This window comes from Salvelinus sp. IW2-2015, linkage group LG4q.1:29 (genome assembly GCF_002910315.2).
Source record: "Salvelinus sp. IW2-2015 linkage group LG4q.1:29, ASM291031v2, whole genome shotgun sequence".
Taxonomy (NCBI): domain Eukaryota; kingdom Metazoa; phylum Chordata; class Actinopteri; order Salmoniformes; family Salmonidae; genus Salvelinus; species Salvelinus sp. IW2-2015.
Genome location: NC_036842.1, coordinates 12117789 through 12135513, shown reverse-complemented (window position 1 = coordinate 12135513; position 17725 = coordinate 12117789). Strand labels below are relative to the sequence as shown.

Genomic DNA, 17725 nt, shown 5'->3' with positions numbered 1-17725 from the left:
GAAATATTTTCTTTTTTTTTGGACACATATTTAACCACTTATTTTTGTTGGCACAAAACTACCTTGATACTTCCATTCGTTTATATGGTTTACCTTCAGATAAGTCCCGTCACATTCGTTTATATGGTTTACCTTCAGATAAGTCCCGTCACATTCGTTTTTATATGGTTTACCTTCAGATTAAGTCCCGTCACATTCGTTTATTCATTGGTTGACCTTCAGATAAGTCCCGTCACATTCGTTTATATGGTTTACCCTCAGATAAGTCCCGTACATTCGTTTTATGGTTTACCTTCAGATAAGTCCCGTCACATTCGTTTATATGGGTTACCTTCAGATAAGTCCCGTCACATTCGTTTATATGGTTTACCTCAGATAAGTCCCGTCACATTCGTTTATATGGTTTACCTCAGATAATGCCCGTCACATTCGTTTATATGGTTACCTTCAGATAAGTCCCGTCACATTCGTTTATATGTTTACCCTCAGATAAGTCCCGTCACATTCGTTTATAGGTTACCTTCAGATAAGTCCCCCACATTCGTTTATACGGTTTACCTTCAGATAAGTCCCGTCACATTCGTTTATACGGTTTACCTTCAAATAAGTCCCGTCAATTCGTTTATACGGTTTACCTTCAGATAAGTCCCGTCACATTCGTTTATACGGTTTACCTTCAGATAAGTCCCGTCACATTCGTTTATACGGTTTACCTTCAGATAAGTCCCGTCACATTCGTTTATACGGTTTACCTTCAGATAAGTCCCGTCACATTCGTGAGGGTCGTAGAGCAAAACGGAGAACACACTCATGTTCGTTAGTCTCCCCTTTACACAGAGTGACAATGCTCTCATCAAGTCAATGCTCTCATCAAGTTTGTTTGTTTATTTGTCATATGCACATGAAAGATATGGAGTCACTACATGACCGTTAATGTACAGTATCATGTTCTTTTAACAAAAGATATTGTAGCGGCGGCAGCCTTTTAGAAGACTTGGAGGCGAGGTGAAATGTTAGTGATTTTTTGCCACTCCTGTGATGGATTGTCATACCAGTCAATGTGTTCTGTTTTGTTCTGTAGTTTAAGGTTAAGCTTGTACACTGCCAGTTCTGTGGTCCTAATGGTACCAAATAACCTACTAAAGGTTAATTGTTAAGACAATATGATTTGGCAAATGTATTATATTTGCTATACATTTTTATAAAAAATAACAGTTATGGCCTCCCGAGTCGCTCAGCGGTCTCAGGCACTGCATCACAGTGCTTGAGGTGCCACTACAGACCCGGGTTCAATCCTGGACTGTATCACAACTGGCCATGACTGGGAGTCCCATAGGGCGGTGCACAATTGGCCCAGCGTTGTCGGGTTTAGGGGAGGTTTGGCCGGGGGGCTTTACTTGGCTCATTGCGCTCTAGCAACTCCTTGTGGCGGGCCGGGTGCAGTTGACCATAAAATATTAAGATGGGCAAAAGAACACAGACACTGGACAGAGATATGGCTTTTCCTTTGCAACTCTGCCTAGAAGGCCAGCAGTCGCCTCTTCACTGTTGACGTTGAGACCGGGGTTTTGCGGGTACTATTTAATAAAGCTGATAGTTGAGGACTTGTGAGGCGTCTGTTTCTCAAACTAGACACTCTAATGTACTTGTCCTCTTGCTCAGTTGTGCACCGGGGCCTCCCACTACTCTTTCTATTCTGGTTAGAACCAGTTTGCTCTGTTCTGTGTAGGGAGTAGTACACAGCGTTGTACAAGATCTTCAGTTTCTTGGCAATTTTTCGCATGGAATAGCCTTCATTTCTCAGAACAAGAATAAACTGACAAGTTTCAGAAGAAAGTTATTTGTTTCTGGCCATTTTGAGCCTGTAATTGAACCCACAAATACTGATGCTCCAGATACTCAACTAGTCAAAAGAAGTCCAGTTTTATAGCTTCTTTAATCCTTAACAACAKTTTTCWGCTGTGCTAACATCATTTCTAAATGGTTTTCTAATGATCAATTAGCCTTTAAAATGATAAACTTGGATTAGCTAACACAAGGTGCCATTGGAACACAGGAGTGATGGTTGCTGATAATGGGCCTCTGTACGCCTATGTAGATATTCCATWAAAAATCTGCCGTTTCCAGCTACGATAGTCATTTACAACATTAACAATGTCTACACTATATTTCTGATCAATTTGATGTTATTTTAATGGACAAAAAAGTAGATTTTCTTTCAAAAACAAGAACATTTCTAAGTGACCCCAAACTTTTGAACAGTAGTGCATATTTATAATTATTACAAATACATTTAAATGGGTGTTGTATTTGGGAATATTTTACAAAACATTTCCAAATACATTAAAAAAAAAATATTTACCAAATATTGATAAATATGTCAAACCATATTCTAAAATACATTGTTTAATGTTTTTCAGAATATATTTTGAAATAGGTTTAATTCATTTTCCAATCCATTTCACAAATACTGTGATATACATTTTAGATACATGTGTGTATATATACAGTACATTTGAAATACATTTCGTAATATATGTTGGAATGTATTTAAAATGTATTAAATATTTTTCATATACAGTATATACTATTATTATATAGTATTATTTGGCCAATTGTAAATATTTCACATGTATCCAAAAAGTTTTATTAAAAAAATATATTTKATATGTTTTCTTTTCCGTGTGAGTTCAGCAGTACCAAGGCAGCTCAGACTCTGTCAGTGACAGGCAAGAGGACAGTGGGCTCAGTCTATCCTTCTCTTCTACTCTGTGACAGCATTAACAGTGGAGGCAGCAGATAGTGGCCCTTACAGCTGTGCGATCCTCCACCATCACAGTTGCCCCCTGTCAAACACAGCCTCTTATCAGAACGCTCTCTTCCGCTTGCTCAACACCTCCTACCCCTATATGCAGGGCCAAGTCGAGTGAGGTACACAAACTAATTTCTCGTCAGCTTACATTTTGGTTGTTGTTCAGCAGAAGCGAGATAAGAGGATGAGAAAATAAAGGGAACAAGACCAACAGGGATGCCTGGCTAGGCTGGCCAGCAGGGGCGCTGTGCTGTGGAGGGTAGGGAACGGCAGGGCTTAGACTGGACAGCTCACTAAATGAAAAGGTGATGGATCAATAAAGGGCTGTGGCTGTGAATCTCTTATCAGCTGTGCAATGAGAAACTCCAGTGCCTGGCCATGCGATGATCTAGAGGCACCGGGGTTCAGTGGCCTCGTGCCTTATCGCTCCTCGTTACTGCAGAATCCATTTTCTACCACGAGGGCTTAGTGTACCCAGGCACCCCCGGACAGGAGCAGCTAGTCAATAATGCAGGACCTTTTCCTCCGCCATAGGATGTTCAGCACAACACATGCCTGGATGAAGAAAACCTTTTAGAACACCGTCAAACTTTAGTTTTTTTGTGATGGGTTGAAGCACCCTATCTCTCTTGCCTCTTGGTGCAAAAAGAAAAAAAATATCTTTACTTTTTTCTGATGACGTGCACGTCACAGTCAGAGAAACAATTGTCAAACTGTTTCATGACACATTAAAGAGGTTTTTAAAAAGCACCAGTCTGTCATGAATGTAGATGATGCACAAGGATACACCTATTGCTATGCACCTATGCACACCGGTGCACTTAATACCTTTTCATTCATTGGGAATAATCTTGAGGTATATTTTTTTGCAGAATCTGTGACTGATGTGATGCTCTGTCCGTGCCTGCTAGTTGGTTTAACCAGGGATATATTGATTTTGCAATATGCTGCCAGATCTGCAATTACAGTATTAGTTTATATCTGGAATTCATTCATACTGGAATTCATTCTAACTGATTCATTTGATTGAAAAAATCTGATTCAAATCTGAAACAAAATATTTTGCTCAAATACAGATGTAGGATCGTAATTTTGTTGCTGAGAATTTTCCTGCACAGAACGAAATGCAAACTTATGGTGTATTTTAGATTTAAAATGGTTTCTAAAGTTTTCAGAAAAATATCCATTAATTACATATAATCCACATAAAAATTGCCATTTCCTGTTGCTGGGGGATTATTTTCCTGCTGTAGCAAATTTGCTCAAATTAAGATCCTTCATCTTTACTGATACAGTTTGCTGGGTTGTGTGGTTTTAATCTGTCGAGTTGACTTCATGGATATTTACTGCAAACACTTCTTCCTGAGCTGACCTCAACGCTCTGCAGTTTTAATAGCTTGTTGTGACTGTCTGTACTGTGGCATCCTGTCTAGCAAGCATCAGCTTTTTCTTCTCGCATTGCTTGGTGCTGAAAGCTATGCTTTTTTCTCCCTCTGAAAAGTACCACTGGGATGGCTGCCACATATAATAGCCATAGACTCCCAAGCAGTGCAAAGATTGGTTTTATATGAAAAAGTATGTCATAGTCCGCTGTCTCTTGAGAATTGTGCTGGGAGGAGGCAATCTAATAGAGATCTAGGATCTTAATTTGAGCCAGTTTGCTACAGCAGGAAAATAATCTTGCAGCAAAAAGGAAATGTTAATTATTATGTGGATTATAATTAATAGACATGTTTGCACCTGCAACAGGGTGATCAAATTAAGATCGTACATCTTTTGCTGTATTCTTATAGGTCCTTTCTCAATGGTGCAAAGTGATTGCAAGATATCTGTACAATGGCTAAGGTTGGATTCCATTCGCTTTCAAATAATTGGGGTCCTGTAAATCTTTACACCCTGTTAAGACATTTGATGATACGTTGCTGTGAATTTACTGTAAACACATTATGGGTCGTTCCACCTCAAAAAGCACAAGAAAGAGGATTTCAACACCCACCATCTCAGATTGTTCTAAAATTGGTTATGTAGTTAGTAACAGATACAATGAGCATTCCTGCAACTTAATTTTTCTGAAATATAATTTGATATCTGAGAAATTAAGCTAATTGATTGCACCCAAATTGGCCATTTTAATTTATAGGACTCAGATAATATTCAATAAATATAGTACCCAACATTTGATTTGGACCAAACTTCTTCCTACTAATGAGTAAAACATGGAGAATCTCTAAAATCCCAAAAACATCTACGGACCCCCTCACCCCACGCCAATCCCACCCCAACAACCAGTATAAGTTTCAAGTCTCTATGTTTGACAAGTAGTATGAAGCTGTTTGGAGTATTGCTTTTCCATACTATGTAATGTATTCCCTGTGAATCTGGTGATGTTTTTCCCCCCCTGTTCAGAGAAATTAGTCTTGAAGTTGCTTACATCATTTACCATGAAGTAGTGTTTGACCATTAGATGCTGCTGTTCCTGCTATACCGCCTCACTATTTCATCCACTTTGCTGGTCTCCTGTGTTTATTAAACAGATCACAACATTTCCTTTGCAACTTTGGGTAGAAAACCAATCGATTTGGCTCATGAAGAAAATACATTGTGTGGTCAGCCTCACAATTCAAGTCTTCCATGAAAGCAATTCAGGTCTTCTCTTACGCTTAATCTGTGTCCAAGAAACGGCCCCTTTGTGTATGGTTTATTCCCTTCACAAAAGGTCTAGATTAGTTACTGTTAGACCATTCCAGTTGAACAAGCAAACGATTAGGCTAAAGCAGTTCTAATAGATTCAGTCTTCTGGTCTTCAATGGTAAAAGTCCCAAACACACACTGTATAGTGTTTTGTAATGGTATTAGGTTGGTTGGTCAATGCCACTAATCACAATACATATAGAGATGCTTCCTGATATTTTTGTTGTTGTTGACCAACACAAGAGTGCCATGCAATGTATTATTTTGTTAGTGTTGTCACAACATTTTAGTCCCCTAGCCCATTTCTCCATCAAAGTTATGGGCTTGTAGGAAAAGTCTTCATATTATAATTGCACCATAGCGCCCTTTCAGAGAGCTGTCACTTGTGGACTATTTAAGGATTGTTGGGTGGAAGCATTATGTTTCTAAGAGAAGGATAAACAGAATTGCTTTCACAGAGGACTGGCTTGAACTATGAGGATGACCACACAATTGTATCTTTATTTAACTAGGCAAGTCAGTTAAGAATAAATTTTTATTTTCAATGACAGCCTATGAACAGTGGGTTAACTGCCTTATTCAGGGACAGCTCGGGGATGTGATCTTGCAACCTTTCGGTTGCAAGTCCAACRCTCTAACCACTAGGCTACCTGCCACCCTCATGTTTTCCTCATGAGTAAAATCTATTGGTTTTCTTCCCAAAGTTGCAAAGGAACTGTTGTGATCTATTTAATAAACACAAGAGACGAACAAAATGGAGAAAATAGTGAGGCGGTATAGCAGGAACAGTAGCAACTAGTGCTCCAAATCTGGTACTTCCACACTACTTGATGGTAATCAATGCACATGACTTCAATTACTAATTTCTCTGAACAGTGGTGGACAAAAACATCACCAGATTCACAGTAATACATTACATAGTTTGACGAAGCAATGGTCCAAACTGCTTATACTACATAAACATAAAGAATTTATAGAGTATACTGGTTGTTGGGATGGGATTGTTGTGTGGTGTGGGGGGTCTGTGGGTGGCTTTTGGCCTTTTTTATTCCTAATGTCTTACTCATTGGTAGGAAAATGTTTTGTCCAGATCGAATTTTGGGTACTACAGAATATTTATTGAATATTGTCTAAATCCTATAAAWTACATTTAAAATTGTCAATTTGGGTGCAATCAATATCTTCATTTCTCAGAAATCAGGAATGCCAATCTTACCTGTTTCTAACTACAGAAACGATTTCAGAACAATCTGAGATGGTGGTTGTCATGGCTTGCTGAAATGACATGAAATGACTCTTATGTCAATACTTACCTACATCTTTGAGTGCATTGTACAGTTTTAGCTTTCAATTTATGGTCGGAAAATGCACACATTCTGTTTAGTTCTTACAGTGTCCAAATATAGTATTCATTTGGGAACCACCACTCAGTGCCTGAAATTATGATGGCTTAATTTACATAATAATTAGCCGTGGGGACTTTTACGATAGAGAAAATAATGCTGGAGCTGTGAGCATTTCTTCGGAGAGGTCTAATAGTCCCAAAACTAGCATCTGTGCCAGGGGATTATTTAATTTAGGTGACTAAGGCCTGCTTCTGAGTCCAGTGGGCAATGCCCACATCCCAGAACATATCGGGCAATGCTAATAATATGACTGTCTAGTTGGAATTGCTCTGATGAAATGACTAGAATACAAATAGATTATATTGTGTGAATTAGCGTTATCTATTGTTTTGTTCACAAGCATCATTCTCTCGCTCTCTCTCTCTATGCGTCTATGTGTCATTCGGTTGTTGGTTCTTTGGCTTTGGAGTCATAATTCCTCTGTTATTTATAAGCCATCTGGTTTGAAGATGCTTTGTCTCTACAAATTATCACTCCTTCTGTTTAAAAAGAAACTGTGCCCTATTAGACTCCAGTCTCACTGTTGCCGGTCTGACAGCCTTCACAAGCCTCACAAATTCGAAATTGCTCATAGCCATTATTACAACCATATTATATTCCTCTTGTTTCCATGAATTAACTGCACATATCAACAGGCAAATACCTGTAGTCCATATAATGTGTTGGTGAAGCACATAGTAATGCAATGTAAAACCTTTGAGCATAATGGCACGTTTTAAAGGCAATGAAAGCAAATATGTTGGTTCTATCAAATTGGGGTATCCTTTTACGATAAGAGAGACTTACAGTGTAGTAACCGTAGGAGGAAAGCACATCCTGCACTGGAGACGAGTTCTGTCTGATCTCATCTGCAGTAGGCACTCCACAAGGTTACATGTGATGTCAGCATTGGCATGAGAGACCTGTGTCAATTGCCCTTTCAAGCATGCAAATCCACTCTGAGATCTATAGAACAGGTGTCCCAGGTGTCCTCATATGTGATTAGTTCCATTTGCTTTGTTAGTGTGGAGGATTTTTTGCTCAACCCACCAATGTTTTATTAATTTGTGAAATAGTCCAACCCCCACCCCCACTCTCTCGTTTCTTCCCTCCCTCCATCCTTTTCCTTTCTCTTCCTCTCTCTGGTCTGTGCTTTCAGGAAAGGATTGAAATTGAACTGGTAAAAAGTTACCCAATTTGAGATAAATCTCCAGATGGTGTGTAATCCAGCTGCTCTCCACTTTTAGATTAGTAAAGTGTGCTTTACTCATAGGGGGAAATGCAGAGTTTTTGATGTAAATTGACTGAGTGTCATAAGTGCATTATATCCATTTCACTTAATAAATATTGGTTTCTGTGGGGCTGTATAATCCCCTTGGCGTTTGCCCTGATGTCTTTGAATTCAGTTTTTCATTAAAATACATGAAGAAAAGAGAATGTCACCGTCCTTATGCAGTTAGATGTCTGAACAGAGATGAAATGTTGTGGCACGGCCAGCGAAAACTAAACCAGGATCTTCTACTCTGTTAAGACTTGCAAAACTGATTGATTTTAACGTTTGCAAATATGGCCAAGGCCATTTTATAGAAGGTAGTGTGTTGCTGCCTCATTCCATAAAATCATAAAATCTAAAGAACACTACATTTGAATATGTAAAATCAAAATATTCTCGCGTAAAATTAATTCCACACTTCTACTTGTATTATTTTTAGGTTCTAGCTTTTATAGCTATATTGCAACTGTGAGTAATTTTAAGGGACTGTTTAAATGTGCTACAGTACGCTAAATGATAGCACCTTATTTATTTTGGATGATTTACAGCAGATAGTTTTTTTTCCTGTGAACCCCAACAAACTCTCATTACCCACTTGTGTCTTTCTCATTTGCAGTTGGCGAACTCTACATTCTGATCCTCTGGCTTCAATTAGTGCCTCCGATAGAGGGTCGAGTGGAGGGCTGCCCAGCGCCATGCATATGCCACAGCGAGCCACGGCCCACCCTGGCCTGCCAGCAGCAGGGCCTCTACTCCATCCCCACAGAGATCCCTGTCCACAGCCAGCGAATCTTCCTCCAGAACAACAAGCTAACCGTAGTGCGCTCCACCAGCTTCAGCCCCTGCAGGAACCTCACYGTCCTCTGGCTCTACTCCAACAACATCAGCCACATTGAGGCCGGGGCCTTTTACGGCCTGGAGAGGCTGGAGGAGCTGGACATAGGGGACAATGATCTAAGGATCATCAGCCCCACAGCTTTCAGAGGCCTCTCCAGACTGCACACCCTGCATCTGCACAGGTGTGGCTTGTCTGAGCTGCCTGTGGGTGTGTTTAGGGGACTCTTTTCCCTGCAGCACCTCTATCTCCAGGACAACAGTTTACTGACTCTCCATGACGATACATTTCTGGACCTGGCTAACCTGACCTACCTGTTCCTCCACAACAACAAGATAAAGACTGTGACGGATCACATGCTGCGCGGCTTGGTAAGCCTGGATCGCTTGCTTCTCCATCAGAATCTAGTGACATTTGTCCAGCGCAAGGCATTTCATGACCTGCGCAAGCTGACCACTTTGTTTCTGTTCTTCAACAATTTAACAGTGTTGACAGGGGAGACCATGGACCCATTGGTGTCCCTCCAGTACCTGCGTCTGAATGGGAACCAGTGGATCTGTGACTGCCGGGCCAGGACCCTGTGGGACTGGTTCAAGGGCTTCAAAGGATCTAGCTCAGAGCTTGAGTGCCATGTTCCAGCTAGACTGGCTGGGAAAGACCTGAAACGGCTAAAGAGTCCTGACCTGGAGGGTTGTTATGAGAGCTCTCAACATACTTGGATTAGTGTGTTCAGTTCTAAGACGCGCTCTGGAAAACTCACCACGGAGAGTCCACTTAGGGCTGGTATTCCTAGGTGCTGCCTCTCAGACAACGACAAGTCCTCCATCATCTCCAGTAAGGGTCTTCCAGATCAGTCCTCCTACAACAGCAGACAAATCACCAACAATCCTCTGAAGGAGAAGGAAAACATCTCCAAAACAAAGCTTATGGAAGCTGACCCCAACGAACCCCAGAACAAAGAGAGCCTGAACGATGGGCCAGGAGGAACGTTATCTAACAATCTGGACCATTCATCAGAGGATCTAGATCCCTCCAATGACCCTGAAAAAAAGAAAATGTGTACAAAGGAGAACATGTCAGACTCTCTGTGTCTCAAGTCCCACGGATCTACAATCGGAGCTTGGAGGCTTATCATTCTTCCTGTGTTTTGGCTATCCTTAGACTTCTGTTAGGAATTACAATCACTGAGGGATGATATGGGCCATTGTAAGGCCAGTACAGGAGGCCCTGTTAAGTGCCAGGGGTGGGAAGGGGGAAATCTTTCATAGATCTAAAGATATGAATCTGAAAAGAGAAATGGAAGAGGTAAAAAAACACACATCAACAAATGGATGCCTTTCTACAGTATGTCAATTCCAAATGTATATATTTCATGGATTTGTGCCCAGTTGATACTGTATGTTTTTCTCAGCTATGAAAAGTACTTCTTCTGGGAGGTCCTATCGTCTCTAAGCTTACTCTGCCAATGGTGGTGACTGGTTATTACAAAGACAATGAAACAGCACTACTGTTTAAAATCAAGAACCTTTTGAGGTTTCCTTCATAACAACCCCAAAGATGTGACAGATCCTATTACTCCATGTATTTTTGTTAATCTTTTTTTTAGAGTGAAACATTGATTTAAATGCTATTTTTATGTTTATAAGTGTAAACGTACAAATGCTTTGGTCTCGATTCAATCCGTCTCGCCGAAGTTCAGCCTTAGCAAGATTGAGCTGACATGCAGCGTTTACCGTGAATGCAGTCTCCTCGAACGTAGGAACATTGCCTTTCAGTTTCGAACAGGTTGTTATGCTGATATTCAGCACAACAGATTGAGTCGAGACCTTGATATTTCTACGTTTTGTTTTCTTGTCACGCTGTGGTTACAGTTAGCATTCTCAAAAGAATGCTGTCTATTCATTCACTCTTCATTCATATGCATTTTATTTTACTTGTGTAAAAGTATAAATATATTACAAATAAAGTATTCTCTTTCTTACATTTGTTATGTTATCTATTCAAGCAAATGAATAATGTATAGTTAATCACCAGCTTGCTTTGCATGAGTAGGAAAAGTAGCCTCTGTTCCTGGTTATTAAGTACACAGAGGGGAAAGCATTGTCAATAGTGATTGTCTTGTCTCTAGTAACGTAATAACATTTTCAATTTGGATAAATACCATGTTTAACCTCCTGAGAAACCAACATTTTTTCTTGATTACGCTGGAATGTATCATAAAGATGTAATTATTGCGAAACCCAAGAGTGGAGACCTGCTGAAAACAACATTGAAACAGACATAAATCAATGTGGAGTTGCCGATGCACCGCCACCCTGTGAATTCAAGGCCAATCGGAGGGTTATTGGCAATTTATTAAGTGTAGAAATGCTTTCCTGCCACTGAATATCTAATAGGTCATAGAAGGGTGTGACTGACTCCTTTCGTTTAAATGAAAAGACTTTCAAATTCATATTGTTCGTCCAATTCTTGCGGGATTTCAAACTAATTTAATTGAATCCCACCACTCCCAGTAGTACTAGCCAATATACAGTGCATTCGGAAAGTATTCAGACCCTTTTTACGTTACAGCCTTATTCTAAAATTGATTTTAAATGATCATCAATCTACACACAATACACCATAACGACATACCGAAAACAGGTTTTTCAACATTTTTGCTAATTTATAAAAAAACAAAAACAGAAATACCTTATTTACATAAGTATGACACTCAAAATTGAGCTCAGGTAAATCCTGTCACCAATTCAATTAATTGGACATGATTTGGAAAGGCACACACCTGTCTATATAAGGTCCCACAGTTGACAACGCATGTCAGAGCAAAAACCAAGCCATGAAGTAGAAGGAATTGTCTGTAGAGCTCCGAGACAGGATTGTGTCAAGGCATAGATCTGGGGAAGGGTACCAAAACATTTCTGCAGCATTGAAGGTCCCCAAGTACACAGTGGCCTCCATCATTCTTAAATGGAAGAAGTTTGGAACCACCAAGACTCTTCCTAGAGCTGGCAGCCAGGCAAAACTGAGCAATCGGAGGGAGAAGGGCCTTGGTCAGGGAGGTAACTAAGAACCCAGATTGTCACTCTGACAGAGCCCCAGAGTTCCTCTGTGGAGATGGGAGAACCTTCCAGAAGGACAACCATCACTGCAGTACTCCACCAATCAGACCTTTATGGTAGAGTGGCCAGACAGAAGCCACACCTCAGAAAAAGGCACATGAAAGCCAGCTTGGAGTTTTCCAAAAGGCATCTGAAGACTCTCAGACCATGAGAAACAAGATTCTCTGGTCTGATGAAACCATGATTGAACTCTCTCGCCTGAATGCCAAGCATCACATCTGGGGGGAACCTGACACCATCTCTAAGGTTAAGCATGGTGGTGGAAGCATCATGCTGTGGGGAAGGTTTTCAGCTGCAGTGACTGGGAGAGGATCGAGAGAACGATGAACGGAGCAAAGTACAGAGAGATCCTTGATGAAACCTGCTCCAGAGTGCTCAGGACTTCAGAATGGCGCGAAGGTTMATCTTCTAACAGGACAATGCAGGAGGGGCTTCAAGACAAGTCTCTGAATGTCCTTGAGTGGCCCAGCCAGAGCCCAGACTTGAACCCGATCGAACATCTCTGGAGAGACCTGAAAATAGCTGTGAAGCAACGCTCCACATCCAACCTGACAGAGCTTGAGAGAATCTGATGAGAGAATGGGAGAAACTCTTCAAATACAGGTGTGCCAAGCTTTTAGCGACATACCCAAGAAGACTTGAGGCTGTAATCGCTGCCAAAGGTGCTTCAACAAAGTACTGAGTAAAGGATCTGAATACTTACAGTACCAGTCAAAAGTTTGGACACACCTACTCATTCAAGGGTTTTCTTTATTTTTAAAATTTTCTACGTTATAGAATAACACTGAAGACATACAAAATATGAAATAACACATATGGAATCATGTAGTAACCAAAAAAGTGTTTAAAAAATCAAAATATATTTAACATTTGAGATTTTCAAAATAGCCACCCTTTGCCTTGATGACAGCTTTGCACACTCTTGGAATTCTCTCAACCAGCTTCATGAGTAAGAAGATAGCCCTATTTGGTAAAAGACCAAATCCATATAATGAACATCTCAAATAAGCTTTAAGTCGTGAAGGTCAGTCAATCCGGAGAATCTCAAGAAGTTTATTCAAGTGCAGTCGCAAAAAACATCAAGCGCTATGATAAAACTGGCTCTCATGAGGACCGCCACAGGAAAGGAAGACCCAGAGTTACCTCTGCTGCAAAGGATAAGTTCATCAGCGTTAACTTCACCTCAGATTGCAGGCCAAATAAATGCTTCACGGAGTTCAAGTAACAGACACATCTCAACACCAACTGTTCAGAGGAGACTGCGTGAATTATTCCTTCATGGTTGAATTACTGCAAAGAAACCACTACTAAAGAACACTAAGAAGAAGAAGAGACATTCTTGGGCCAAGAAACACGAGCAATGTACATTAGACCAGTGGAAATCTGTCCTTTGGTCTGATGACTCGAAATTTGAGATTTTTGGTTCCAACCGCCATGTCTTTGTGAGATGCAAAGTAGGTGAACGGATGATCTGTGCATTTGTGGTTCCCACCGTGAAGCATGGAGGAGGAGGTGTGACGGTGTGGGGGTTCTTTGCTGGTGACACTGTCTGTGATTAATTTAGAATTCAAGGCACACTTAACCAGCATGGCTACCACAGCATTCTGCAGCGATACGCCATCCCATCTGGTTTGCGCTTAGTGGAACTATCATTTGTTTTTCAACAGGACAATGACCCAACACAAAAAAACAAACCTGTTTTTGCTTCGTCATTGTGGGGTATTTTGTGTAGATTGTTGAGGGGGAAAAAACAATTCAATCCATTTTAGAATAAGGCTGAAACGTAACAAAATATGGAAAAAGTCAAGGGGTCTGAATACTTTCCAAATGTACTGTAAAAGCAATAACACGATCCTTTGTGAAGATAATATGAATGATATAATAGCAATAGATGTGTATAACAGAATCACTTCAATAGTGAAAATTCTCATTTACATTCTGCTGTTTTACTGAAGGAATTTGTTGTAGTCCTCTTTTGACAGTTTCTAGGCAGCATCGAACCTATGGGAATTTGCATTATATGCTTAAGGCATCTGTCAGCCCATTGCAACGAAAGGCAGTAATGTAATGGGAAATGTGCCTCCTGCACAGAGTTCCTTTCCAAATAGTATCATCCAAACTATCATTGACTTACAGTGGGGAGAACAAGTATTTGATACACTGCCAATTTTGCAGGTTTTCCTACTTACAAAGCATGTAGAGGTCTGTAATTTTTATCATAGGTACACTTCAACTAAAACAAAAATCCAGAAAATCACATTGTATGATTTTTAAGTAATTAATTTGCATTTTATTGCATGACATAAGTATTTGATACATCAGAAATGCAGAACTTAATATTTGGTACAGAAACCTTTGTTTGCAATTACAGAGATCATACGTTCTCCTGTTAGTTCTTGACCAGGTTTGCACACACTGGCAGCCAGGGATTTGGTCCCCACTCCTCCATTACAGACCTTCTCCAGATCCTTCAGGTTTTCGGGGCTGTCGCTGGGCAATACGGATTCAGGCTCCCTCCAAAGATTTTCTATTGGTTTCAGTCTGGAGACTGGCTAGGCCACTCCAGGACCTTGAGATGCTTCTTACGAGCCACTCCTTAGTTGCCCTGGCTGTGTGTTTCGGGTCGTGTCATGCTGGAAGACCCAGCCACGACCCATCTCAATGCTCTTACTTAGGAAGGAGGTTGTGGCCAAGATCTCGCGATACATGGCCCCATCCATCCTCCCTCATACGGTGCAGTCGTCCTGTCCCTTTTTGCAGAAAAGCATCCCCAAAGAATGATGTTTCCACCTCCATGCTCTTCACGGTTGGGATGTGTTCTTGGGTTGTACTCATCCTTCTTCTTCCTCAAACACGGCGAGTGGAGTTTAGACCAAAAAGCTCATTTTTTTTGTCTCATCAAACCACATGACCTTTCTCCCATTCCTCCTCTGGATCATCCAGATGGTCATTGCAAACTTCAGACGGGCCTGGACATGCGCTGGCTTGAGCAGGGGGACCTTGCTTGTGCGCTGCAGATTTTATCCATTACGCGTAGTGTTTACGAATTGTTTTTCTTGAGACTGTGGTCCCAGCTCTCTTCAGTCATTGACCAGGTCCTGCTGTTGTAGTTCTGGGCTGATCCTCACCTTCCTCATGATCATTGATGCCCCACGAGGTGAGATCTTGCATGGAGCCCCAGACCGAGGGTTATTGACCGTCATCTTGAACTTCTTCCATTTTCTAATAATGCGTCAACAGTTTTGCCTTCTCACCAAGCTGCTTGGCCTATTGTCCTGTAGGCCCATCCCAGCCTTTGCAGGTCTAACAATTTTATTCCCTTTGATGTCCTTACACAGCTCGCTGTTGGTCTTGGCATTGTGAGAGTTGGAGTCTGTTTGATTTGAAGTGTGTGGACAGGTTCTTTTATACAGTAACGAGTTCAAAAAAACAGGTTGCAGTTAATTACAGGTATATTAGTGGAGAACAGGAGGGCTTCTTAAAGAAAAACTAACAGGTCTGTGAGAGCCGGAATTCTTACTGATTGGTAGGTGATCAAATACTTATGTCATGCAATAAAATGCAAATGAATTACTTAAAAATGATACAATGTGATTTTCTGGATTTTTGTTTTAGATTCCGTCTCTCACAGTTGAAGTGTACCTATGATAAAAATTACAGACCTCTACCTGCTTTGTAAGTAGGAAAACCTGCAAAATCGGCAGTGTATCAAATACTTGTTCTGCCCACTGTAACTTTCAGGGGAATTTGGTCTTTTAGATTCCTCCACACATTTATTGGCATTATGTACAGTAGGTAAAAGTACAATGCAAATCATTGTTTTGGAGTAAAAATAAAAGAATAAAAGACAATAGTTTTTCCAGTCAATCATACATTCAAGGTTAACTTTCTAATGGGAATATTTCATCAAATCAATATTTAACCAGAAAAAAACATTTCCAATGGACCTCATGGACTAATCTTTTATGAGTGAAAGGGTTGTTAATACTTGTATAACGAGCACTAGTACTTGTATCTCAGTATTTAAACATAGATCCCATTTGTATTCCATAGGCAATTTCCGTAACACATGAATCATTCAGGAACACAAACATGCTCAGGATCGATACTGTAAGGGCCCAAGGCAACATCACAGAACCCCATCCTAGGCGCTTGGGTTTTATTGGCATTACTCAAAAGAGACCTGCTCGATAGTTTGCGGATGCCAACTCCTGATAAACTACAGCACTTCTCTTCTGTTCCACTTTGACTTTTTGTTTCGATAAATGCCTTTGATTGTGCTTGAGTCACTGACAGTAGCTAGATATGAATGGTGGCAAATAGGAACGAGTGATTACTGCAGCTCATCTATCTTGGTCAAATAAAATGAGTGTTTCACACACAGAGAAGTGAAACATAGTCCCTAATTTTCAATTGGCCCCTAAGACCCTCACAAACTTCTACAGATGCACCATTGAGAGCATCCTTTCGGAAATGTAATTAGCATAACAAAACAAATCCCCATAAAAATGTGTCGGTTTAAGCGAGATATATCTGTTTTTTGCATTGATTGCGTGTCTATCCACTGCATCCACCGATGTCGTACTTCCACGTCTGCAGTGAAAGGTGACAGAGCAGTGTTTGTCAGACCATGAGACATCCCGAAAATTGGTCTTCTCACAAAATCGTCTGTAGCGTCCGAACGGTTTGGCCTACATTATGACCCCTCTATCGTAAGGTGACACTCTAACGRACACATACATGTCAGTTGTTTTGCTCTCGTCTGAAGGTCCCACGGTACCAGTTGAAAAAAATGTATGGATGTAAGTATGGAGACTGTTTAGTGCYAATATAAGGGGTTAAATAGGTGTAAAAACAATTAATGAAAATGTTTCCAGATCTTTCTTATATCTCTCAAATATAGGACAGACACTTCAGAACAAACTTCCTTTTTATTTTATTTTTGGGACTTCATGTTCCATGTAGTGAATCAGTTATTCAATGTGTTTGTATAGGCTAATAGCAGTAAGGCCAAATAAAAAAATTCAACATAATAATTTTCGTATATATTTTTTGATACTTCAAGGAGTCTTAAAATTCAATATCAAATAGCTAAATGATATGACCTTCTTAATTAAAACAAATCCATATAGCATAGTAGACTGGCTACGGCATCTCAAAATGGACAAACAGTACTATTAATGATTTTCAAAACCGGTTATCAGTTCAAAGCGAAAAGCAAAAACAATCATATATAATATATGAATAATATACTCATATAGGGCCCGATTCAGACTTAGGACATTTACGCCTTTCTTACGCACGCCTTACTTGCTCCCGCTGAATAAATGTAATTCAACGACTGAAAACCCTCCCACTTGCTGGCCAACAGATTTCTCGTGGAGTTTTCATTCAATAGGGTTTTCTGAACATTTATCTAAAGCCTTCCCTTTAATTGGGTGTAGCTTTAATTAGACTTTTCTCGAGAGACACAATATGGAGAGAACAGTTAGGGGTCAAGGAAAGAAAGCCATGTAGACCTAAGTACACACATATTTGTCTACTTTCAGCAACAATTGGTTGATTTAAAAATACTCTGATCTTTTATATTATTTAGGGTCATTCAAGAAT

The 17725-nt window shown here is 40.3% G+C and overlaps 1 protein-coding gene across 1 annotated transcript in view; it reads left to right on the top strand.

Annotated features, from left to right (window-relative positions):
- Positions 1–10913, top strand: part of LOC111961451 (reticulon-4 receptor-like) — a 39195-nt gene extending 28282 nt beyond the window's left edge. The window contains exon 2 of the mRNA XM_023983733.2: positions 8778–10913. Within this exon, the coding sequence (XP_023839501.1) occupies positions 8778–10168 (1391 nt within the window). The 3' untranslated portion in view covers positions 10169–10913. The remainder of the gene's footprint in view (positions 1–8777) is intronic.
- The last annotated feature ends 6812 nt before the right edge of the window (positions 10914–17725 follow it).